The sequence below is a fragment of the Fusarium graminearum genome, chromosome 1 (assembly GCF_000240135.3).
Source record: "Fusarium graminearum PH-1 chromosome 1, whole genome shotgun sequence".
Taxonomy (NCBI): Eukaryota; Fungi; Ascomycota; class Sordariomycetes; order Hypocreales; family Nectriaceae; genus Fusarium; species Fusarium graminearum.
Window position 1 is genome coordinate 11,067,828 of NC_026474.1, and position 23,661 is coordinate 11,091,488.

The following is a 23,661-nucleotide window of genomic DNA, read 5'->3' on the forward strand; positions in this document are numbered from 1 at the left end:
AATCTCGCATTCGTCGACATCTAACAGGATCAAACTACTGTCATCAATGGGATGTGACCCTCCGTGCGGGGATCCTGTAGAATATTGATCCATGGTTTTATCTAGTGCTTACTCTGCTTAAGAGCCGCGACGATTTGTCCTGTCAGAGATTGGTAGGTACAGCTCTCATTGCTCAGATATCGATGAGTTACATGGGGAGGGTATCGTGACATCTCGTCAATGGCTCGAGTGCCAAATATGCATCCTTGTCAGATCTCCGCTGAATCACGGCCCTTGACAATCCACAGGAAGAAACAATTCTCACGCCAGCCTTGCTCGTAGTTGTTTTCTTAGTTCAAGTAAGCCGGTGACGAGTCGGACCCGAGACTCGCTCTTTTGGCCGTAGTATAGCAAGTCAAGGAGAATAAAAAAGGGTCTTGACGTACCAAAATCTTAGAATTCGAAGCTTCGTAAGATCACGTTTGGAGTGCTTCCTTCTAGGTGATGACTGCAGAGAAAAGAGGATCAATAGTTCAGTGAGCGAGTGACATGCATCATCAAGGATCACCAGCCACGCCGTAGGTACCTGGATTCAGCTTGGAAAATATCATCGCATGAATCGCTAATAAGTCAGTATCACCTTCAAGGTGGATCAACAGCTTCCAATGACCCATCTCGGGCTTTCACTCCACATCGTGATTATAGGGCTGACATGAGATATAGACATGTGACTGATTCATGAGTGATTTCCACAGCTTGAGCGGTGAATACTAATCATTGGCGAATTGGCTCACAATTGTGACTGTCACTGTGGCTGTCTTGATGATAGCTGTAAGACCCATTAGGTCAAATACGGCCGAATGACATGGCATGCACCACACATGCAGCGTTTGACGTCGGCTTTAATTTTATAACAAGTGTTTGATGGAAATCTAGTTTCATCACTCGGGATACCACATGGGTAAGACGGCAATGCCGCTATGGAATCTCCTTCTATACAGCTTCTCAGCACGGGAGAGCTATCAAGGGTCCAACACCACAAGTCCTGCTTCGTGGGTTGGGGTTGCAGCGCTGGGGGATTCAACCGTGCTGGACCTTTCCTTTCGGGGACATTTAGCCCAGCGTCAGTCAAGTGTCCAGGACGGTACTTGTATGCCGTCAGATTGATAAGTACCCTTTATAGGGGTGTGTGCAACAGAGCAGTCCCCGTCAGATCCCAAGCAGCCACAAACAAGACACCCCCTCCCCTGAAACACTGCCTCGTTTTCTAGGGCCTTTGCTAGAAGGAAGAACCTAACTTCTTTGTCGAAGCTTGGACTGAACGGTAGGGCTGACAAAGTAAGAAGGCAGATCGAGCTACCTTCTTTCCAGGACAAACGGAGCGACAAGGTTTTGAATACAACGTCTTTGTTGTAGAGTAGGTATCATTGCATCGTCCGTTCCTCAAGCGGAAACCAACGCGTTGCTATTCTTACTCTCCTTAAACCAATAAGGGCATAACGGTCCCCCCCATGCAGTCATGCCGATGAAGCATACTGCGGGTAGATGATACAGTACGGCGTGAAGTAGTAGTAGTCTCCGCAGAGCAACAGCTCAATATTGGCGCGGAGACTGTTGAGTGTGTCTCTAGTTGAGCTGTCCATCTCATCTCATGACCATAGCTGTCACATCGAAAGGGGTATCAAGATGCGAGGTTTCCCCTCATGAGAAAGAGAAAAAAAACGTCATTAACATATCTACCGAGATGGGAGCTATGACCACCTAGAGCTACTGTTGCTCTTATGCCAAGCGGTACCCGTTGATCGTGAGGCTATATGCAGATGATACAACCAACGACCAGGCTGGTAAGACCATGTTATACCCCAAAGGGCAATCGCCGATGATCACTCAACCTCACTAGACAAGAAAAAAAGTAAGCAGTGGTCTTTTCTTTGCCAAGAACAGAGGCTATTTTTCTTTCCGTCCCACAAGTTGATGCATCATAGATGATATTGTTGTCGTGATACAAAACCCCCCGTCAAGAGTCCAATCTTATTTCAGAACTCTCCGAACAGGGTGTTCCATGCAAAATGCTGACCGGCTTACGGTAGGTAAATAGCCCACTCAGAAGGAGGCGGGGGGGGGGCTTGAAAAAGCTTCTATCATCAAGGCGAAACTACAACCGGGCGTATGCGTGTCGCGTATAGTAAGTCTTTTTCTCTTCATTGGAAATCGTCTATTGATGCTTTATTCGCTATTGGTTGAGGAACGGGTCAGCCCTACAGTGGCTTAGTCGGAAAGTCGTTGGAGTGGGTAAACTTTGCGAGGAACTCCAGACAAACTCCAACGCTAGCCTGATAAAGATGGTGAAAGCGTTAAGATAAAGTAGACGAACAAGGGATAGATAATCAGATCCATAGGGCTTATCACATCACGGTTATAGGCCCAAAGGACGGTGTAGTGCAACATTGTCGTTGCAGGGCTATGAGGCTCTCTGGCTCTGGGGGCGTGCACGGGTAGAAGTGGTATTTGCTTTGTTTGGTTAGAAGTGTCGTATCACTTCAGATCAAGATGTCTTTTAGTGCTGATGGACCAATCCCGACTACCGTAGGTCCGACTCTGCGTCTCGCATCGTGAATCCGTCGCTCGGAAATGACCCACATGAGGAACGGAACCATGCCACAACCCATCATCCCGTCTCTTCTCTCTGGAGCCCGAAGCTCCCGGTCGTCTTCCTTCCGTTCAGTATGCCAGTCTCTTCCCATGCACAGTCTTGATCGTCTCACGCCCTGTAAGCCCTAGGGCTTATCCTGACATGCCTACCCCGCTGGCTTTTGTCTCAATGGTTCGCTCGCCAACATGTCGACAAGTGTTGCTGCAGAAGAAAAAGAATGCAGACAAGGTATAGCTTCCCATAGCATTAAAATCCTCGACAGGGTAAAGCTATCCGAGGGATAGGCGGGCCTGTCAAAGCCAAGATTTCGGCGTCCTGTGGGGTCCCCGGACATGTCATTCGGGTCCCGTAACGAGTCGGAGACTTATAGTCACGGATGCGTTAGCAGAAAGTCTTTGTTGATCGGCTTTTTACGCGGCGCGTATGTCATCTGGGTACTGCAACAACAGTAAGGACTCCCGTTCCCTTGTCTCTAGTCCTCACAGGTTCCCGCTCCGCGGAGCTTGTCCGGGCGGCATCCGGATCCCCATGCTCTGGCCCGTCGGCCGCTTCACAACGTCATCTACCCTCGCCTTTTGTAGCGAGAACGCCGGCGTCACCCATCCTCCGCACGAACACCGGAAACCCTTCCAGTCATACCGGCCTACGCCAGCACCACACTTGTCGTTCGGACACAGCAACCGACCGTTTAGTTCTCCCTTCTCAAGCACTCCGCGCATCCAGCTCAGTGGCTCAACAAAGTAATGCTGGCACGTAGACGCAGATGATTTCTTCTCAGAAGGTTTGTGCTCCATGATGAACGGCGCTGTGACAAGGGTGCGACGACACTTTTTACACCGTAGACTAAGACCTGAGTCATCATGAGGCTGCGTCTCTTCATCTTCGAAGCGGAGCCTTGTCGGTGCCTGGCCTACTGCAAGGTTCTCGTCAATCTCACGCTTGTAAGCCCACCGCTGGTAAACAGGGTGTGACTCGACATCGTCTGGGCATTCCATCTCCCACCACAGAGCAAGCTGCTCCATGAAGCCCTCGTTAGGCTCAGCCATGGGTCGTGTTCGGCGGACATACGTGAGAGCGGCATGGACGGCTTCTTGGGCTGTTTCTTTCCTTGAGCGCTTCTCCGCTGATGTCTCACTACCAGTAGACTGGGACGGATCCGAGATCGCAGTAGGTGTAATGTTGGGATCGAAACGGCTTGGATATCGACGAAGAAGATAGGCAATGACAGCCGAAACAGATCTCGACTTTCCAACAGCGCAGTGAACAAAGACACCTCCCTTCTTCTTCCTCTTCTTCTCCACGACATCAACGTCCTTTTCTAACGAGACGCCCCCATCATCGTCAGCATGCTCCATATAGTTCGCGCCAAGACCTTCCTCGATGAACCTAACAGCCTTGGGCAGCTCAATCAGCAGGTCAGAATCCTCCACATCGTCGATATCGATGAGCTGGTGACGAAAGTCCTTTCCGTAGTCGATCCAGGGCTCGTCCTTGAAGTTCTTGAGACTGGAGATGTCGAAGGGTACGAGGGAGAGGACGTGGGTGATGCGACGGTCGGTTAGCGAGTCGGAGCGGCGCAAGGCCCAGAGACTGGAAGGTGACTTGGTTAGTATTCTGGTTGTGAATTGGTCGTGTGGCGTCGTGTGGACTTACCCTCCGACGAATAGCTCGTCCTGCCCATCGATCCTGCTGAGAGCCATTTGAACAATACTTTGCTTGAGTAGCTCAAGCTCTCCGGGTTGAAACGTATGACCAAATTCTTCCCACTGCTGCGGTTTCGAATCGTCCTCGTGGTCCTGTCGCAAAGCCAAGTCTTTTCCTTCGTTCGTTGTGGGATCGTCCTCTGCCAGTTTGTACGTCGTCGCAAGTTGCCGAATGGGAGGTTTCGGTTCTCAAATGTGCAGAATTATGCAACCAATCGTAGAATATTGCAGTTGTAGTACCCTCTCCTTCAAATGAGAAAACAACGAGTCCATCACAAAAAGCAAAATTAAGCTTCAATCTCGGTGTGAATCATGACCCTTCCATAACTTTTCTGCCCCTCCTTCAACCGCCACACATGAAACTACCCCGCCATCGCCGCCACATTCCAAAACGCCACATTATCTCATCCATCTATTCCCATCTCTCAGTCCAACCCCAAAACAGTAAGGACTTGGCATAGCCGCCCAAACCCAAAAGGGCAGTTCAAACAGCTACCCACGCAAACCTTTTAAATCCGCCTAATTCTTTTTTATTTCCGAAGCGAAATGTGGTGTGAGATAAACGAAAAGCCCAGCTGAACTTTTAGTGAACGGCCAGCTGAAAAAAGCAATTAACATCGTGAATGTTGTACGAGTTGCCCGAATGGGTTACATGGGACTATCACTGAATATAGCGCTTGAATTCCGCCCAGCTGGAAAAGGAGTCCCGGGGCAACGGTTCAATTCAGCCTGACAATGTCGAGTTGTGCCGATACCTAAACCTTGGCCTCACTGTGAGTGGGCGATGTCGTCTTTTGATGGTGGTTACACTCTGCCTTGTAGTGTGTGAGTTGCGTCAGCTTTGGGAACACACTTGGTTTCACTACATCATTCCAAAGTATTTTAACCCGTTCTCAATTTTGTGTTCTCAGACTGCTATATCTCTAAGTTATCCTAGTCTGATGTATTCGCTTGATTCGCAATAATTAACAATGCCTGTCGCGCCGTGAACCGTACCCCTTTCCATGATTGATCCTTTTTGTGCCGTTACCCATATAGATAAGATAGATGATTGATGCAACCGACAACAGCATCAAGCTGCGTCAGCTAATATGTATACGAAGTGAAGCCCTTGTCCTCCCAATTTGACTTCCCCGACAAAACTCCTCACTTGTCAGGGAGCCTTGGCTAGCACAAATACTAGCCCATAATGACAACGCCAGGCTTTTCTGCCATGAATCTCCTGTATGTACTCCTTTACCAAATTCCGGCAGTCGTGTAGCTCGTCCTGACTGGGTTCCCAGCAGGGATGTCAAGCCCAGTAAGAAAGTAGCGCCTCCACAGACGCATGGCCCCAGGCTATGCGTCTGGTCAATTGTGTCGCTTCTCTCCAATATTCCATCGACAAAATTCATTCTCGCAATATGTCTCATCCTGTCGGACCGGGGGGGTTGAAATGGATCGCCACCATACAACCTAGTCGTGTCAAATGCCAAGCGTGGCTGTTGGAAAATAACGCCAAGCTGGAAGATGTAGGTTTCATCTTGATTAAACGTTAAATCAGTGCTGCGAAATTTGCAGATGCAACGGAACATGCCAAGGTAGCATTGGTCCGTTGTCCCTCCCTTCCGACAGCACTGCCACATTGGTGCTTCAGCCCTGAGAGGCAACCATGTGCCATGGCGGATAACCGCATCCCTACATGCGTTGGGTGCGCGCGGAAGCACCAATTGATCCGAGATCAACGGACGCAGCAGAGTGGCGCCTTGATTCGTTTTGGACTTGCCGCATCTGCATCATGCGGCAAACCACCCACGCGATACGGAGTTTTCTCCGCGTCTGTCGTATGCCTCGCCATTGCAAAGTCGCTGTTTGGATGGCTGTTGATCTTGTTGCGGGCGGTTGGCGTCGCACAATTGCCGCTGGCTTGTTGTTTCCAGACCTCCCCAGCGGCATGCTGATTGCAGCACGCAGATCACTTTCTTGACAGCTCCAATAGAACTTTTCTTGACTCCAGACCCCACTGATCCTTCTCTTCTTGGTACCGGCGATTTCTCTTTGGTACCCCGCCCTCACCCGCCTGATCCTCAGTAGAATCGTCAACACCCACAAAACGCTTGGTCTCGACTCGTCATCTTAGCGGCCGACTCGTATGTCGTCTTTGCTGGGATTAACAGAGACACGACAAAGTCTGTGCGGTTTTATGCAGTGTTGCTTCGGGGTCGGATGATGCATTTACCGAGGTGTTGGGTCTTCTTCGAGCATGCAAGCATTCTCTAGCATGTTGGTCCACTTTCCACTTGTGCCCGCGTGGCTGTGCTTGAGATGCTGTCTGAAGTGATCCGCTCGGAAGAACTTTTTAGACGAGTTGCACTCTCGGAACTTGTGCACCTCTTGCAGATGCCTGATGCGTTCATCCCAGTCCTGTTCAGTAGCGTGTCGAGGCGCATTACCACCGTTCAAGGCACCAGTGCCTGGGCCGCGTCCAGATCGTGGAAATTCGTCGCCGCAGTAGCCACAGGTGTCAGCTTCGCCAGGTCGGTTAGTAGAATCATGAAAAGCCCTGTCGTATCCGGAAAGGGCTGAGCATGACCATGAATGGCGGCGCACGTGGAGTGAGTTTTGATGGCGCTCTGCCTCGTTCTTGTTCTTGAAGCGGTTGCCACAGAATGAACACTCGTATTGCTTTTCAGCCTCGTGAGCACTAGTTATCAGTCAGCATCGGGTTCGTGTAAACACTTATCTTATGCAGCCTCATCAAGAGCGGGTCTGCGGAGATGTAGATGAGATCTAACTTACTTGAGTTCCTCAGCCGTCTCGAACCTCTTGGGCTTCTTGGGGCAGCACTCGCACATGAAAAAGCCTTGGACCTTGGATCCGCCCGGCTTCTGTACTTCGGTGATCTTACGTGTGCTTGCACCCGAGACAGTCCTAGAGTGAATGGACCCCCGGCCAGAGATGGAGGTTCGAGGGCTTGGGTTGAGGGAAACGGGGGCTGTATAAGGCGAGTTGCAAGATGTGGGTGAGATGCCACCAGGGGAGGGGCCCACAGGTGAGCGTCGGCCGAAAGAGTTGGCTGTTGCAATGCTAGCGGGGTGCATGGCCATGGGCATGGTCGAGATGTACGAGTTGGATCGCGAGGTCGACACTGAAGGCATTGTAGCACCGCGAGGAAGGCTGGTGAAACGACCCTGGGGGGATGTACGTCGGAGCATAGCAAGAACATGCTCGTCATTAGGACTAGCAGCCCTTCTCTTCTGTCCACCAGGAACGTAGGCATCGTCAATGTGCAATCTCTTGAGGGATTGGCCATCTTCCATATCCATATCATCTACTCCGTTGTAATCATAACTGGAGTTTGTTGAGGTCGCATCATCGCTGTTGTTCCTCTTTGTTCGTGTTCGAGGTGAGCGATCGATATCGGAGCTATCATTTGGTGATCGGTCTCCATGGTAAAAGGGTGTGCTTCGGGGAGAAATGGCAGAGTGGATTGGTGTGTCGGTAAGCCTTGCAGGAGAAGCTAGGATGCCACCGCGGGAGTGTATGGGGAGTTGTACAGGTACGCTAAGAGCTGGAGGGAATCGTCCTTCTGCAGAAGGTCTTCGGGATAGGAGCTCGTTGGCCGAAACACTGAGAAGAGATCGAGGTGGTGTCTTTTCTAAAGATCGAGTCTGGTCGAGCTTCTTCTTGAGGTTGTCGCCATCTACTTCAGCTGGGGATTGGAACTGGTAGGTGTTGTGGAAGCGGCCAAAGTGTGTGGGAGCGGATTCGCGGGACCTGTGGATCTTGTTAGTTTCGTTCAACCAACGTCTTAGTCAAGCCATTGGAGGCCTGAGCCGAACCAATGCTCAACTCAACGCACGGTAGCCCTTACCTGTCAGTTGATGAGTAACTGGCATAACCCTCATCTCGGTCGCTGGTGTTGCTTCTTCGTTGGTAACTTGGACGGTCTTCGTGAAATGATGAGTTCATGCTTCCATAACCACTTGCAAAAGAACCGCTGGCATATTCCCGCTTCTCTCTCATATTCTCAGCCAAAGCGTTAGGTTGATCGAAGTATCTGGGAGGAGGTAGCGGTGGAGGGACGTCGTCTCTTAAGGGTCCTCCAGGTATCGACATGGCAACACTTCTACTAAAAGGCGAATCGTGGTGGCTCGCGTGGGCTCTATGTCGGTCGCCTGAGGGAGGGACTATAATGCTCGGGAGAGCCGGAGCGGGCTCTCTATATTGGGGAGGGAAAGCCATGGTGTTTAGCTTGGCAGTCGGGCAACTTGAGCTGAAGATGGAGAAGGAGGCAAAGCAATGGCAGCTGAAGTACGGCGAGGTTGGAACTAGGATGACATAGGACCGAAACTATTCCGTCATGAAATAGACGGATCTGAAGACGTAAGAAAGTCGATTTCCGATGACCAAAGTAGTATTCTTTATTTTTAGAGGTCGCCTCCTTTTTGTTAAGTTCAACTCAATTCGAGTCCGAATGGGTCGGTTGGTGATAGGGCAAGATATGGGGGTGGTTGTGTGCTGTGGCGATGATGGCTTCTCGGCAGCACCGAAAGATGCTGGTGCAGCTGGTGTAGCTGGCCGGGGCAGAGAGTTGGACGAATAGCAGAGCTTGTCGGGGGGAGGGAGTCGTATTGGTTGGAGTCTTGGTATTTTAAGGGTATTGGGAATTGACCAACAAGAAATACAGAGATGGATGAAAGAGACGAGAAGAGAATTAAAATGAAAGTGCGAGATGTGATGTGATGTAAAAAAGAATCCAGATGAGAAGGGGAAGGTGGGAGCCAGGGCGGTTAAAGTTCAGTTGACTTCAGTTCAATTGACCTACCCTCAGGTTAATGAACGAGCCTGTGTTGACGTTGACGCTCAATGGGCTGGCCCTGTCACACCCTTCTGTTCCTGACTTCGGCAGGCGTCCTGGGACCCCTGTAGAACTAACCCTACGCCCTATGGGGGTGGAACTTAGGGAGGGAGGACGAGAGCGGGGCCCTGTGTTATGGGGGGAAAACCTAAGGGCTGAAGACGGGAGTGGAAAAGAACAGGCAACGGCCTGGTACTGGACAGGAGCAGCTCCGGGGACCAAGACAAGCAAAGCCTAATACAATGTGGCGGTTAAGAAAGAAATGATAAGAAATGTATACACAGTATGTCTTGTCTTGTCATGTTTTGATTTAATTATTATTTCTTGTTTTTTTGTGATATTTATCCAAAGGAGTAATAAGACGTGGTGTAGAGGGTGCAAGAAGGAAGCTGAAGAGCAAAAAACTCACTGAGGAGCAGGTTGTCAGTCATGACTGACTAGGGGGGGTGAGTATCTGCCGACACAGTAACATCGTAGGGGTGTATAAAACAAGTACAGGTAAGGCCCAGCTAAAAAAGGGCGAAACCAAAAGAGACAGACAGCGAGATGATAGACCTAGTATCGAACGAACTTGGGTTGTCACCAGATGGAGTTTGCATATCCGTCCGTCCCTTGTATCCGTAGGTAACATCACATCAGTCTCAACGGTATGGGCAGTTATTGAATTGGGGCACGGATGGCATGGCATGTACCGTAGGTAATGTGCAGCGGCATGGCACGGCATTCTCTCCATCTCAAGCAGGTCAAGCAAGCAAGTGCATGTGTTACATACATACAACAGCTAACTAGGCCAACTGTCATGTCAGTCAGTCATTCCCAAAGTCCCTCCTCCTACAGATTTGTCAAGATCATGATGCATCTCCTTCTGCTAGATCCCTCCACTTGGTCTCGCTCGCTCTTACATAAACGCCGTATTACACTCAACCCTAGCTGTCCATCCAAGGTGGGAATCTTCGGATCTTGCAGAACCTGGCTGGTCTGTCTCGCATTTTTCTGCTTACTACCTCTGACAGAGAGTCAGTCCCATAGAAACAACAGAATAGATCGAGAGAGAGAGAAAAAGCCACATCAAAAACAACAGACCAGAAGCACAGAGCAAAGCAGAGGGGGTGCGGCATCAATCCGCTGTTAAGTCCGCATGCTGCTGGTACTACAAGGGGCCATCCACCAGTTAGAACACAAACCCCTGCTATGCACCAGTGAGGTGCTGCTGCTGCTGCTGCTGCTGCTGCTCCTGCTCCTGAGAATGGACAGAGTCTGTCCTTGTCCTGCCCTACAGGGTTTGCTTTTTTTGTCTTGTCTTGTCTCCACGAGACGGGGCTCGACATCCATTGTATTTGGGGATCCGATGCCTTGTCCGGCCGGTCACTTCAGCCTGCCCTGTAGCCCTGCGCTCTGCCCTGGAGGGCTGTCTGTGCCCCGGGCGCAGGGGTGTGCTGTGCTTGCTTGTGGCGTGGGCGGAACGGAGGGATGCTTTTTCTTCTGCCTGGGGGGGTTGAGGTTAGCTTAGCTTAGCTTCTCGCGGGGAGGGAGGGGTGTAGGGCAGTTCTTGAGGACGTTTGATTTGTCGAGGGTGTGTGTAATTCTCAGGGTACGAGATCTTGGATGTTGGTCGAGGTACACTGACGGTCTTGTCTTGCCTTGGCTTGCCTTACTTACCTCACCTCACATTTTTGACAAGCAAGACACTAGGCAATAGTCACGATCCTTCAGTCTGCAGTCTGCTCACCCGAGGCAAACAAACAAACAAGCAAGCAAGCCAACAGCCCAGTCATATTCGTAGATTTGAGATTCGTCTGATCCTTCTGTCAGCGTTGTCTGTTAATAGCCCATTGCCCAGGAACATGAGAAATGGTTTCTCTCTCGAGGCGCTTTTTTCTCTGCAGATGTTCTGTACTGTGGTATTGTTGTCGACAGGCTTCTTCCCTGTCTTTGCTTGCTTCCTTTTTGCTCCCGTTCCCGCTTCCTTTCAACTGCAACTCTCACTGGTTAAGTCGCGTACTTCCCGTCCGCCTTCCCGCTGCTATTCCTATCTGGAACCCACCAACAACCAACACAAAACGACACTGGATTTTCTATTTTTCTCCAACAACAGGGTAGCAGGGCAGCAATTGCAACAGGTCAACCTCGCCTTGCATCTGCATTCCAGAGCGGCAATTGTAACTTCCGAACAATACAATTGCCAAGTATATCCAACCTGGGCATTATCTGGGCCATGGAGCTACGAATATCGTGGCTTGGAAATCGCCATACATCATCATTCCCTTGTTTCTGCCGCCTCGTCATCCAACCTTGTGGCTACACTACTACCTCACCTCACATGCTCTTGGGATTTCCCTCTAGGGAACCTTTTGGGTGGTTTTTCTTTTTTCCCCTTACCCACGCGCCACCCGAAACTCAATTTTGGCGGAGTGATGGGTGAAACGGTTGCGACTTGGTCTTCTGGTTCATAAGGGAAACTTTTCCATCCAATTGTCGTTTGAAGCCCTCACGGTTGAGAAATGCCAAGTAATTTTAACTTGTTTAACCCAGACAAGAAATGAGGCTCAGCGGTGAGTGGCATCTTCATTTCTCATTCCTTGGTAAGCATCCTTTCCAAGACTTGGCCATGCTCGAGAATCAGAGACAGTGACTACAAATTATTGACTCGAAGACTCTGATTCAATTGATCAGCATCAAATGAAATTATGTACGCAGCGTTTGCAAACAATGTTGGCTATCCTCCATCTTTTCGCCCCATAACTCGTGCAACCTGCCAAACACAGCGATAGTTAGGGTAAGCCGCTTTGACATTAGATGTCGCTGTGTGATTTTCACTGGGTTGAAAGTCTCTATCTTGCGGGAATTCTCTTCCAAGTGATATGTCACTCTTGACGCCAGCGGGAATAACATGCGATTCTTACTGCCGTTTTCGGACGATCGCCTCTCTTGCAACTGTTTGGACACGACGGCACAGTACATGACAATAACTTGACCCCGCGTGTCCAAGGAGACGCGGAGTTGATTCGGATGGATCCCCAGTTCCAGCTAAACACTGTATCTAACCAGGATCCTTTTTCAGGCGGACCCTCTTTGAAGCGCATCGCCCTCAATAGGCATCGCCCGATGGGAAGGGAGAAGGTGAAGTTAAGAACAGGCAATTTGGGCGACGTGCGTCAATGTCAAAATTTAGCTTAGCTAGCTGGGGACTATGTAAATCATCACACTCTGTTTGGCAGGTTTACGAGGAACGAGCCTGTGGCGCTGCTGTCAAGAAGCTTCCAGCCCTAGCTAGTAGAGCTTAGATAGATCCTTCGATCCTTTATAACCTCTATTTTTCCTAAGCGAGCGGACCTCTTGATTCTTGGCACAAGGGAGTCCTGTATTATACGGCGTATCCATTCGAAGAAATGGCAGATCTCAGTTCAGTTCAGTTGAGTCTCTGATCTATCTGGCACTAAGAAGATCAACCCCAGACAGGCCGACAAGGCCCGGCCGAACGTGAACCAGTAGTTCAGTTGCCTAGTGGCCTAGGGACGGAGCAGCTAACTAACCTGCTGTTGCTAGTACTGGTTTCAGCATAGCATGTTGCTCCTCATCCTCCAGGATTCCGCTTTATCACGGACGGACGAGCCATGCATGGTATGAATTGCCCACTTGGTGTCCATGCACGCGACTACGATACGACACCTTGATGAACCGACTTTGGCTTGGCTTCTCGTGATGTCTTGGACGGGGTGCTCGGCGGTGATGCCTTACAGGGAGAGTGAAACCAGCCTGTCGGGTGTAGCGAGCGAAGCACCGACTGGATGTCGATATGGAGTCATTCCGTCACTGTTGATCGTCCGTCCAAGGTAACCTCGTGTCTTGGTTCACGACGTATAGTCTGGATTATAGCATGATTACCAACCCGGCACTTCACATGAGCAGGCCAAGAGGGAAATATTGACTGGAAATTGGGCGGTAAACTTGGCTAGCCTACTTACAGTATGTACAGGCTAAGCCCTACAGGCCTCGTTTTGGTTCTGCATTGTGACTCGTGGACTCGTGCCGACAGATGAGACAAGAGAATTTGAGTTCTAGCCCAAGTGGGTGTAGGCTGAGTAGTGGCTTGACTAGGCTGTCAAGCCACACTCTCTTTCTTTCCTTTTTTCTCGGGCCTCGGCGGGGGTGCTCCTTCTCCAAGAAAGTGAAAGTGAAAACCAGATGGCGCGACTAGCGTGGAATTGCTAGGAAGGTGGTGTGTGAGCGTGCGCGTGTCTTTCCTTCCTTTGCTTGCTTGCTCCAGCTTTCTTCAGCCCTACCAAAGACAAAATGAGGGAAGCTGCAGCCCGGTCTTGGCACTGGTTTGAATTGCCTTGCTCGTCTTAGGGCTGTGGCGGTTGATTTTCATGCAGTTCTACTCAGTATCTGCCCTACAGATGTCATTTACAAACCTACTTATTCTTATCTTGTATATTATCTTTATCTCATATTCATAACAAGAGGCAACGTTACAATTCGACTCATATTATTACATGCATCTGCCGAATGTGGAGAAGAGAAAGCTCGGTGCAGCATCTAATGTCGAATCTGGACATGATCGACTTTTCGTAAACGTCAAAGCCCACTTGTATCAGAAAGGAAATGAAGCCAGTCTTTGCGACCCACGGCGGAATTATTACATACGCGCAAAAAGAGGGAGCCTGGGACTGAGTCTGGGACTGTCACCGTGTACAGATTAGGGCTCTCGGTAACGTTCAAGACCCCGAGGGTGTGACTTGTGACTGAATCTCAAACTTTCATTGACAAGACTAGACTACCGACGTTACCGGTTTGTGCCACACCTGGTGGTGCACTCTTAGACTCTCTGAGGCTGGCTTGGGCTCGGACAGGCATTCGGCAGTTCAGTACCTGCTTCTTTTGTGCTTCCATGGCATCTTCTACACCATCCATTACAGCCCAGCCCATCGCCATACCATGACACAACGCCTCTCTCAACACTGCAGTCTTGACGGTTACTTACTCGTCATTGTCGTCGTCATTCTGCTCAGCCATTTCATCTGCATTTGACTTGACGTGGTGGATGTCTACGGCTACCATTCCCGGCTCTCTCCCACTCTCCGACACTCTGTCAGTCTGTCTCACACAGATTCATTCAAGCGTCCATCTTAGCTCTCCATGCTCTCGGGCTCTATCACCAAAAAGGAAGTCAATTCGGCACAATGGCGTTTTGTCCCCTGACCGTAAATCTTCGGTAAATCTTGTCCCAAAAGACTGACGCGCGGACACCAAGGAAACGAAAACTCAACCGCCATGGCATCTTCCGTCGCAGATGCTGGCTTGTTGTTGGTTCTCTTTCCAGTTTTCCCAACCAGGAAATCCTGGAGAAAAAAGAATCCACTGTTGAACCGTTGCTTGCAGAGTGGATTCTTTTATTGTCGCGATGCAAGGGATTTTTGTTTATGCTGTTGGTTGTTAAGGTTTGTAATCTTCTATATTTACTGTGCAGTGTAACATGTCGCTCAGATCGCTGCGCACAGAATGAAATGGCTCCCCAGCATGGCGCCTCGCCTTATCCTATGAGCCCAAAGCGCCATCCCCCTCAAGATCCATACTGCCACGTTCTTGAATCGTAAACTAGTTCGCAAAGTCCCCGTCGCTATCTTCAGCCCTGTGTGCTGGTCCCCTCTTCTTGTTAGGTCCCCCTCTCATCTGGGTATATCCTGGTAGCCTTGCCTGCCTGCCCCAACGACGTTGCAGCGAACTGCATTGCCGTTGACGCTTTACTGCCGTTTCGGATAATTGAACCACGGGCTGTACAGTAGCAGCAGAGAATACGACGGCCTGTTAACGGGAGGAACTTTTCGTATCAGGACAAGGCAAGGCGATCGCTGCGCAGCAGTCATGTACAGTACATAGCGATCCAATCAGACACCATGCCCCCTCAACTGCCGAGCGGCAAGTCCCTGCGCGGTGTCAGCACCTTGATTGACTGGCCTGGCATGGCATGACCTTGCCTTGTCGCACCGACTTGGGGGTTTCAGGAATGAGTCCATTCCACAAATGGAACGTCCAGAGTTACCGCTAGATGGCCAGTGACGAGACTATTATAGCAGATTGCAGCACGCTGAGCACAGTAACTAACTGCACAGAGTACGAGCGAGTGGTTCTTGGTGGATGACGACTGAACGAGGCGCAGCAAACCAACACCACACCTTATTCCCCCTTCCCGTGAAATAGCGGGCGTCGATCTCGATAGCGAACTAATAACTTGACTACCTTAGTGTGCCCTATGGCTAGGGATGATTGACAGACAGACAGATGAGCAGCGAGACCCTTGATGCATGGGATGGAATTGTTATCAATGCAACCGATTCGATAAACAGAACCTTTGGGCACCTATTACTTGGCGTTATTATGATCCACACAAGACAGACTCACTGTCGACGGGTAACCTTTTCCAATCGAAACTCGTTTATATTCGAGTAGACCTGTCATTATTACATCCAAATATCAACAAGAAGGTGTTTCAATCGACTCTTTTTCTAAACCCGTACTTCCGCCCTGTCCTGTACTGTCCTGCAGCAGACTGGGCCCCTCAAACAGTCATCCCCGGGATATTGTCTCCTTTAAGGCAAGGTTGTGACAATCATTCGAGACTAACGAACGAATGGGGGTGCTGCCGAGGTTATCACTGGCGTCCCTGTCATTGCCGGAGGCTCAAAACGCAAGGCCCTGGATCTGGGATACGTACGCAATGACGGTATGGGCGTCTACCGAAACCCTTCGGGATCGGATTGTAAACGAGGGATAACGAACTGTAAGTCATTCGTTATCCTCTCACCCCATTCAGAGACAGTCAATTACAGCACAGCCCTGCGGTCGCGGGCGGGAGAGGCGCGCCACAACCAGATCATTCTTTCTTCACTGCGACTCTATCTACAGGGAGGGACCATCTTCCAAGGAAGTGGCTTTCAGCCCAGCGAGGCGGGATTGGCTGTGAAGGTATCCTTGGCAAATGCGGCTCGAAAACTCTACGACATAGCAGCATTACATTGCATTGCAGATTCCTGTGGCAAATACAACGTCGAGCGGGTTACAAGGTCCAATTCAAGACTGACAAAGACCCTGAATAGAAACAGGCGTCTGGAACAATAACGTTATGCATATTAAGAGGCCATATTATTAACACATTTTGTTGCTATTTTGGCTACAACTCAACTTGATTCGTTCGGAGATATAACCGAGCCAGAGATTTGCTTGACTTTTTGTCATAAATCCGGCGTTCCGTCCACATCCGGTTTGTTTACCTCGGGCATGCAATTCTGTTGTATCCGGGAGGCTCAGAGGGTACGGGATTTACCTTTTTAGTGTCACGATCGACATGGAGCCTTGTCCCCCATCATATCTTGGCCCATTTCTGCCGCAAGGAATGAGTCGAAATGATACTGTTTCAACAAGCACCTTGAACATCCAATTCCTCTCCGCCTGTTGGTAGTGAACCGCGCGTCTAAAACTCAAGTGCCCGGCGTTAAATTAGCAACCAGAGCACGTACGCACTTTTGTTTTTGTATGTTAACTAGTTCTAGTACTAAAAAACTTAGTCAAAGTTGAGACTCTGTTTCTTGAGATGCGACTGGACGCCTTGGGGCGGAGAAAAGGGCTACTGATTGTTTGGAACCCATTGACTGATATGTCTGAGTCTAGGTCATGCGATACGGAACGGAACTATCCTTTTGACTCAGGGGTGTGTGGTTTATTCATCATGGTAGGCAGAGAGAGAGCCAAGGCAGATTTAGTGTCTTGTCTTGTCGTGTTTGTAATTTCTCATCATCAGTTATGCACGGCAACTCACAGTTTACCTCAGCCCAACATCATATGTATCAGCCAAGCTTCGGCTTGCCTCCCTGTCCTGTTCACAATGTCAGCTTGGCAAGACGTTCAGCAGAGACATCAAGGCTCCACGCCCCTTGTTATATCGGGGCAAATGGCCAATTCTACTTGGGCCCCCCCTTGCTGGGCAGCGCGGGAAACCTCACAGCCCTATCCAGAGGTGTGCTGAGTCCACATATGCCTCGGCTGGACCTGTATGTATGGATAATGGATCGACCGCCGGATCGCCTGTCTCCAGCGGAGTCAAGAGTCGGGACGTTAGTCTTGACTTGTGTGCTATGTCCGAAAGGCCTCCAAGGCTGTGTCGATTCCTGAGACTTGAGTTGCCGCATCGCGTACGTTATTAAGCCGAGTCACTTAGTCTCTCTTATACACATGATAGGCATACATACGAGCTGTCTGTCGGTAGCTGAGCTGCGGACCAGGGGGGGGGGGGGCAAAGAAGATCTGTGGGGTTTTTGCTGATGGGGGAAAAAAGCAAATAATTTTGTTTTATTTCCTTTCTTCCGAGCTCAAAGATCTGTTGACCGATCGATCCGGGCTTCGACTTACTCGCCAAACACGCTGAGGAATCAGCCCAAATGAGAGTGTCTTGTATGACACGACGATGGGCAGTTCATGTGGGTTCTGTACTTCTAGATCATGCCTGAGGATATTGTTGAACGAGTCAACTAACTCAACACGATTTGTGTCTCATGGACATGTACTGTAATATGCAGCACTGACCTTGATGAGAGCACTGTCTGGCCTTGTCCAGGGTACCGCCAAGATGGCCTCATTCAGGTAATGAACTACAGAGGGAGAAGGTACCTAGGTATATACAGTGACACAGCACCATCTGCCTAATTGTTTGTCGGCCCGTCGTTGGAACTCTATATACATAAAGAGAAGGCGACTCATAATGATGCAAAACTCAATGTCAGTCTCGCAATTCTGCGCCGCGATGCTTGACTCATGGCATGCGTCTTGTCCTGTCAATAGGGCTTGAGGGTCCTGTGCCCCAATCCTGCCTTGCAGAGCTGATCCTACATTCTGTCACTTGCCTGTTTGTTCCGACAAACAAGGATTGCCTGTCCGCCGTTGAGAAACTTAGGTTATCGTTATCCGTAGGGCTACACAATGAGATGGACATCACCCCGTACAGGGCGTTACTCTATCAGTGGGAAGAAAGTATGTACAGTTCTCCTTGTCAAGTGCCGGAGCCCGTCATTCTGCGCAGTGATATTTGGGTGAAGCTGTTAACCGAAGGCCAAAACAGCGTGGTTTAGCGACGTCGATCCTTTATCTGAAACGGGTTTAAATAAGGTTGCTTTGCCTAGAAGGATTCTGGTAGAAATTGAATGGGATGGCCTTGTCAGTTGTATTGGGGATCCATCGAGACTGCTACGTTGTGAGCGGTGACATGTTGGTGACCTTTGTGCTCTGTAAATTGTTTGTTCACGTGTCTAGCTCTGGAAGGATGAAGCGATGGATTGTTAAAGGTGAGTGTTATTGACAAGGGAATAGGCCAAGCATCGTGACAGATGATGGACGTGGTAGGATGAGGAGGAGGAGGAACCAATTTAACCCCTCACACCTACCTACCTCGTACTCGCCTTGAATCCTGGAATGTTTCCAGAATTATTCTGGAATAATTCCTCTTTGGGGTTGTATAAACAGGGGGCTCTCCCTCCCTGTCATGTCAAAGGGAGTGCTGTACAATGTGTACAGATTGTAAACGCTGTCTATATGAGCTATCTGCTATCCATCCAGGGATTCAACATGGGCTTCCTCTTCTCCATATCCAACTTCCAAGAACTATTAGACCATTACATGACTGATTGCTTAGTTTACCGTATTTCAACTGCCCTGCAAGTAGCTCCAAACTCTCTGCAGGGCGCACTTCGGTGCTTATGCGGAACCAGGCTTCTTTTAGCACTCAAAAGCTATACCCTTGTCGTTTACCACTGACACATATTGACCTGGGGGTTTGTTGAAGTACGTACCCCAATAGGCCTTGTTCGTTAATTCGAAACAATCACATGCATTTTTACAAGGATAGACACAAGAACGAGCTCGGAGGTCCGCTCTCTCATATCGTTTTTCCTTGACACTTGTTGTGTCCCATCTTTAAGGCTTGGGACCTGATGATTGATCTCCATACGGTACAATTCCGTCTTGATCAATAGCGGAATTTAGAAGAGACTTACTAGCCTGAGCTATAGCTCTTAGTGATATCCACCTGGCTGAAAGTTCAAATCTTTCCGCACCCTGCAAGTTAGAAAAACGGGATTGATGCCGCGTGTCTTAGGTCTGGGCCTTGAGCTCGATCTAGTGATTCCGAGAGCTTGGAAGATGGAAACTAGCCCAAGTTTGAAAAGGCCATGTACATAGCTAGTCTAGTCTAGCTATTGACAACTCACGACGCAACGTAACAAAACGGGTGAATGGAGGATTCAGGCCCGAGCACTGACTGTTTAATATCACTACGCCTCATGGGTAGGTAGGTAGGCACATGCTAAATGAGGGAATCCCTACCTACAGATACATGTCAACTACCTAACTAGGATAGCATGTTTTTCTGTACAAGCCTTTTCTGGGCGAGTGTCAACCAACAGGTCAGATCATATGGGGCATAAAACATACTTGACGTTGACGTCTTCTAAAACCCGAGAAACCCTTCTAGAACGGAGGTATTTACCTTTCCCAGACGCCTCTTCCGTCAAAGATCAAGCAGTATCCGAGGGTCCGAAAGGGGTCGGACGGAGGCTATTATGTGTATGTCCCGACTTCTGACGTCGTCCAAGCTCTGGTCTTTGGTCACTATCTTTTTAGGTTTGTATACAGTCTCCATATTAATTCAGCCCTCGAGGTGCCCCTGGTAGGGCGCTGGCGGGCCTGGGGGAAGGATGGAAAGTGGAAAGGTTCTTAAGTACCGTAACGACACCGTGACATCCAGAGGCAAAGTGCCGTTTGCATTTTCCGTCAGCGGAACGGCAGTGGTTCCAGGTAGCACTAGACTCCACCTGGTTACAAGTCTACGATCGAGATAATGTCAAGTTGTTAATGAAAGTGCTGGGATCTAAACACGCTGTGCCTCATCGCAATCTTAACTCGTCTTTCTGATCAACATGATATGATCTTTTAGTCTATCAAGCAGCAAAGTTGGTAGTAGTATGTATAACTAAATCTCCGGCGCGGGTGTTTCTTCTTCCTCTTCCTCGTTGATGTAACCCTGGGTCGCTGCCCACCACCCGCACCCCACTGCTGGTTGCGGCAACGGAGACCGCGGACCTCCACAACCTTGGACTTGTCAATGAGGGGATCTCAACTCTGTTCAGGGCCCCTTGGCTTGGAACGGGAGGTGTTTTGACTACTTGTAGAGTGGGGTTTATCTTCTTTCGAGATTCATGGTTCAGGCTTCGAGCGGTAAGGCAATCCAGGGGTAGCTAGGTATTGGAACGTCGATGCGAACGAACGCGAGATAGCGTTCGGTCCTTTGACATAATCGGGAAACGTCATACGGCATTGCATAGATGATCTCCGAACTATTGACTCAAGTGTTTCCTTCTATATTCCCCGTTACTTAAGTTCTTTCATGGGTTATTACAGTTCTACAATGACGGTGGATTGAAGCACGATGCAACGCAGTCGGTAGGGCTGGGCCTGGAAAGAATCTCCGACTGTGCATAAAACAGGAAAAAAGAGGAGACGGATGGAGATTTGCATGACAAACGTGACTGGTTACCTCGTTTGCCAACATTGATCTGCACATCTTGATCAACAAGTTCTCTTTCCGGTAATAGGTAGACAGCGTATGATTGCATGTACCTCTATGGTAACATGTTTCACCAACTGTTTTTGCGTTCGGAGGTTTAGGCAAAATTGGGTGCACGATACGGGCTGAACGGGACGAGTATATTGTCTGAACCAAGCGAGTTGCAGGACAACAAGACAAGAAAAGGGTGCTTTTTCCTTTTCTTGTAAACGGCCCGTTTATTTACCAGACTGTCGGGTCCTGTTGTTGGTTGGTTGTCTGATATGCATGGTACGGAGGGGACGGGGCATGTCCGGATGGCATGTTGTGTTGGATGCTGGTTATGGAACAATATATTCCGATGCATGTTTTTGTTGGTTCTGAAAATAGGGTAGGTTGGAGTAGGTGCTGGGAAAGTTGGATTGTTGTAGAGATGTCTGGATATTGTTTTTTGAGTGAGTGTTGTCCCGGGTAGTGACCATGTAAGTCACGTCAAATGCCATGCACGTAGAGCCAGGAGCTGTTGACAACACTCTTCAATACTTCAGGTTTTTGTTTTAATTTGTGATTTTTCTAGCTGGAACTAAGAGAAGTAGCTACCGCCTGTTCAAGATGAGATACTGTGAACAGGGAACATAGTCAGATACAAGGCAACCTCTTTTTTTAACGTTGTATAAACCATCAAATAGTCAACACCTCCATGTCCATCGTGACTCTGTCCTCTTTGACTTTATCTGGCCTCGCCAACTGCCTGAAGGGAGAATCTGCACTACATTATCGCCGTGTTGGGGATCTTGATCATGCCAATAGTGGAACTCGCCGACAAGTTTGTGCTGACTCCATCTTTCAGGGTCACCAAGAAACCTTTTCATGTTTTTGTCTTCATCTTTATAACTGTCGTCGTTATAGAAGATGGCTGACACACGGCGACCCCAACCCGGCTCGAATTCAACAAAAAGCCGAGTCGGATTCTCGATTCGCTCCTCATCGCGAGCGGCATGTATGTTACTGTCACCGTCACCTACAAAACGCTGCCCTCCATTTTTGTAGGTGATGTGCATTCCCAGAAAACTACCGTCGCATGACCTTGAGAAGAAGTGCAGGCACTTTATGTCTTCCAAAGGAGCCCAAGACCACCATGACATACAACACTCGTCATCCCTGAAGACATCAGGAGTGGGTGGACCAACGATTTCGAGCCCGGGAACTTCGTGGGCCGAGGAAGGGTCGCTTTTTGGATAGAAGGCGACGACTTTTTGTATATTCTTACCGTCCTGAGGCTCACAGAAGATGGCACGGGGAGCTTTGCTGAAGGCCAATATATCGGTAGGTCTTCTGGTATGTTGTCCAAGGTGGATAACGCCGCACAGTTCAGTCTTGACCTGACGCATAGTTAGTCAGTAGTCAACTGTGGAAGGGGGAATGAACACAAACCAATACACTGGAGCAAATATCAGCACGTATTTTCTTGGTAGACTTGCACTCCTCTCGGAACTGGATCCATAGGATTCTATCGTTAGATGCAAGCGGCAAATACAACCACTGGCGTTTATCCTCTACTACACTGCCGTGACTCAACGGTGCAGACTTGTCGAAAGCAATGGCTTTAAGTTTGCTGTGTTTATCGAAGTGAAAGCATAAGCCAGCAGTGATGCTGAGATTGATGGTCTCAAATCTGTCTGCATCGAATTTCCAATCCGTTATGCTGCAAGTTTCGGGATCTGGACAATGTGAAGTAATAATATTGCAATACATACACTTGACAGGCCTGGCAGGGGGTGATGGGATGTCCCAAAGAGTCGGGATTTTATCAGCAGACCATGGCCCGAGCCAACAAATTCCGTCCTGGATACATCCTTGGTCAGTCTTGGAGTGGTCAGTACTAATATCGAGGCTGAACTTACCTTGAAGTAGGCACTAACGAGCTTGGCGTGGTGCATTTCGAGGATAACAAACCGTTCGAATTCGCTTCTAACCAGGCATACAGGCGGGTACTCGGAGAGTTGTTCGATTTGGCAAAAGCTATGCCTGTCTATCATGACACGAACACACCCATAGGTGGCCTCTATCGGCTAAAGCACTGGTGAAGTGTTTCCACGTACCCACTGGACAACGCTGGCAAGAGAAGTTGTCACCGCCTCAGTCCTTGGCCTCGTGCCGAAAGAGGGCGCAACCTCTGAATGCTTCACTCTTTGCCAGAACGGAGCGTCTCGACAGTCTGACTGGATTTGTTGTAGTAGCTCCAGTGGAAGACGACCGAGTGGGAGCCCAAGTTTCTGACCCACGTGAGCGATAGAATCGTGGCGGTAGTCTTGGGTGCCAAGGATGGTGTCAAAATCTAATGGTTTGCGGCCACGGAGAAAGGAGTTTGTGTTCATCCAAGCCAAAGCTCGTCCCACATCATCTATCCTTTCCGCAGACAGTTCGGCATCGTTGAGGAGCGCGAGGCATTCTTGGTGCAATAGAAGAAATCCACCTGAAGCGCCGCCGTCACCAGCATAGTTACACCAGCAGATACCCTCCTCCCGCCACATCGAGGCATCTTCATGAACATGGTTCCCACCAGAAATCGTCATATAACGGAGCTTCCAGGTACCGACAGGAAATTCCTTGCAGTAAAAGACAGCAGCCTTTTTGTCCGCTGGTTTCGTCTCATGACAATGGTTGCAACAATTCGAAACATCGAAGTGCACTAATCCGCCGCAGTCTGGTTTGTAAGGGACCAGGTAGTATGGGTTCGCATGGAACTCATCCATTTTGTAGTGAGTTGGAATTACTATGAGTCGCAGAGACGTGAAGTGTAAGAAATTGAAAGATTCCAACGGTAATAGAAGAGAAGAGATGAAGATAAGGAAGTGTTTGGGTTGGAAAGATTCGCCAGCTTAAATATCTTTCT

At 49.4% G+C, this 23,661-nt stretch overlaps 3 protein-coding genes across 3 annotated transcripts; all 3 read right to left on the bottom strand.

Annotated features, from left to right (window-relative positions):
* Nucleotides 1-2,559: 2,559 nt before the first annotated feature.
* FGSG_10516 (uncharacterized protein) lies at nucleotides 2,560-4,571 on the bottom strand. Its single transcript, XM_011321207.1, has 2 exons — nucleotides 4,286-4,571; nucleotides 2,560-4,222 (listed from the first exon to the last, which is right to left on the bottom strand). Exons 1-2 carry the CDS (start codon nucleotides 4,330-4,332, stop codon nucleotides 3,112-3,114), a joined length of 1,158 nt encoding a protein of 385 aa, XP_011319509.1. The 5' UTR covers nucleotides 4,333-4,571; the 3' UTR covers nucleotides 2,560-3,111.
* Nucleotides 4,572-6,012: 1,441 nt separating this feature from the next.
* Nucleotides 6,013-8,559, bottom strand: FGSG_10517 (uncharacterized protein; the record flags this gene model as incomplete). Its single annotated transcript, XM_011321208.1, has 4 exons — nucleotides 6,013-6,394; nucleotides 6,554-7,018; nucleotides 7,114-8,091; nucleotides 8,189-8,559. The coding sequence occupies 4 exons, from the start codon at nucleotides 8,557-8,559 to the stop codon at nucleotides 6,013-6,015; spliced, it is 2,196 nt and encodes a 731-aa protein (XP_011319510.1).
* Nucleotides 8,560-21,454: 12,895 nt separating this feature from the next.
* Nucleotides 21,455-23,521, bottom strand: FGSG_10518 (uncharacterized protein; the record flags this gene model as incomplete). Its single annotated transcript, XM_011321209.1, has 8 exons — nucleotides 21,455-21,659; nucleotides 21,791-21,851; nucleotides 21,913-22,147; nucleotides 22,200-22,486; nucleotides 22,523-22,631; nucleotides 22,670-22,837; nucleotides 22,868-22,987; nucleotides 23,051-23,521. The coding sequence occupies 8 exons, from the start codon at nucleotides 23,519-23,521 to the stop codon at nucleotides 21,455-21,457; spliced, it is 1,656 nt and encodes a 551-aa protein (XP_011319511.1).
* Nucleotides 23,522-23,661: the final 140 nt, after the last annotated feature.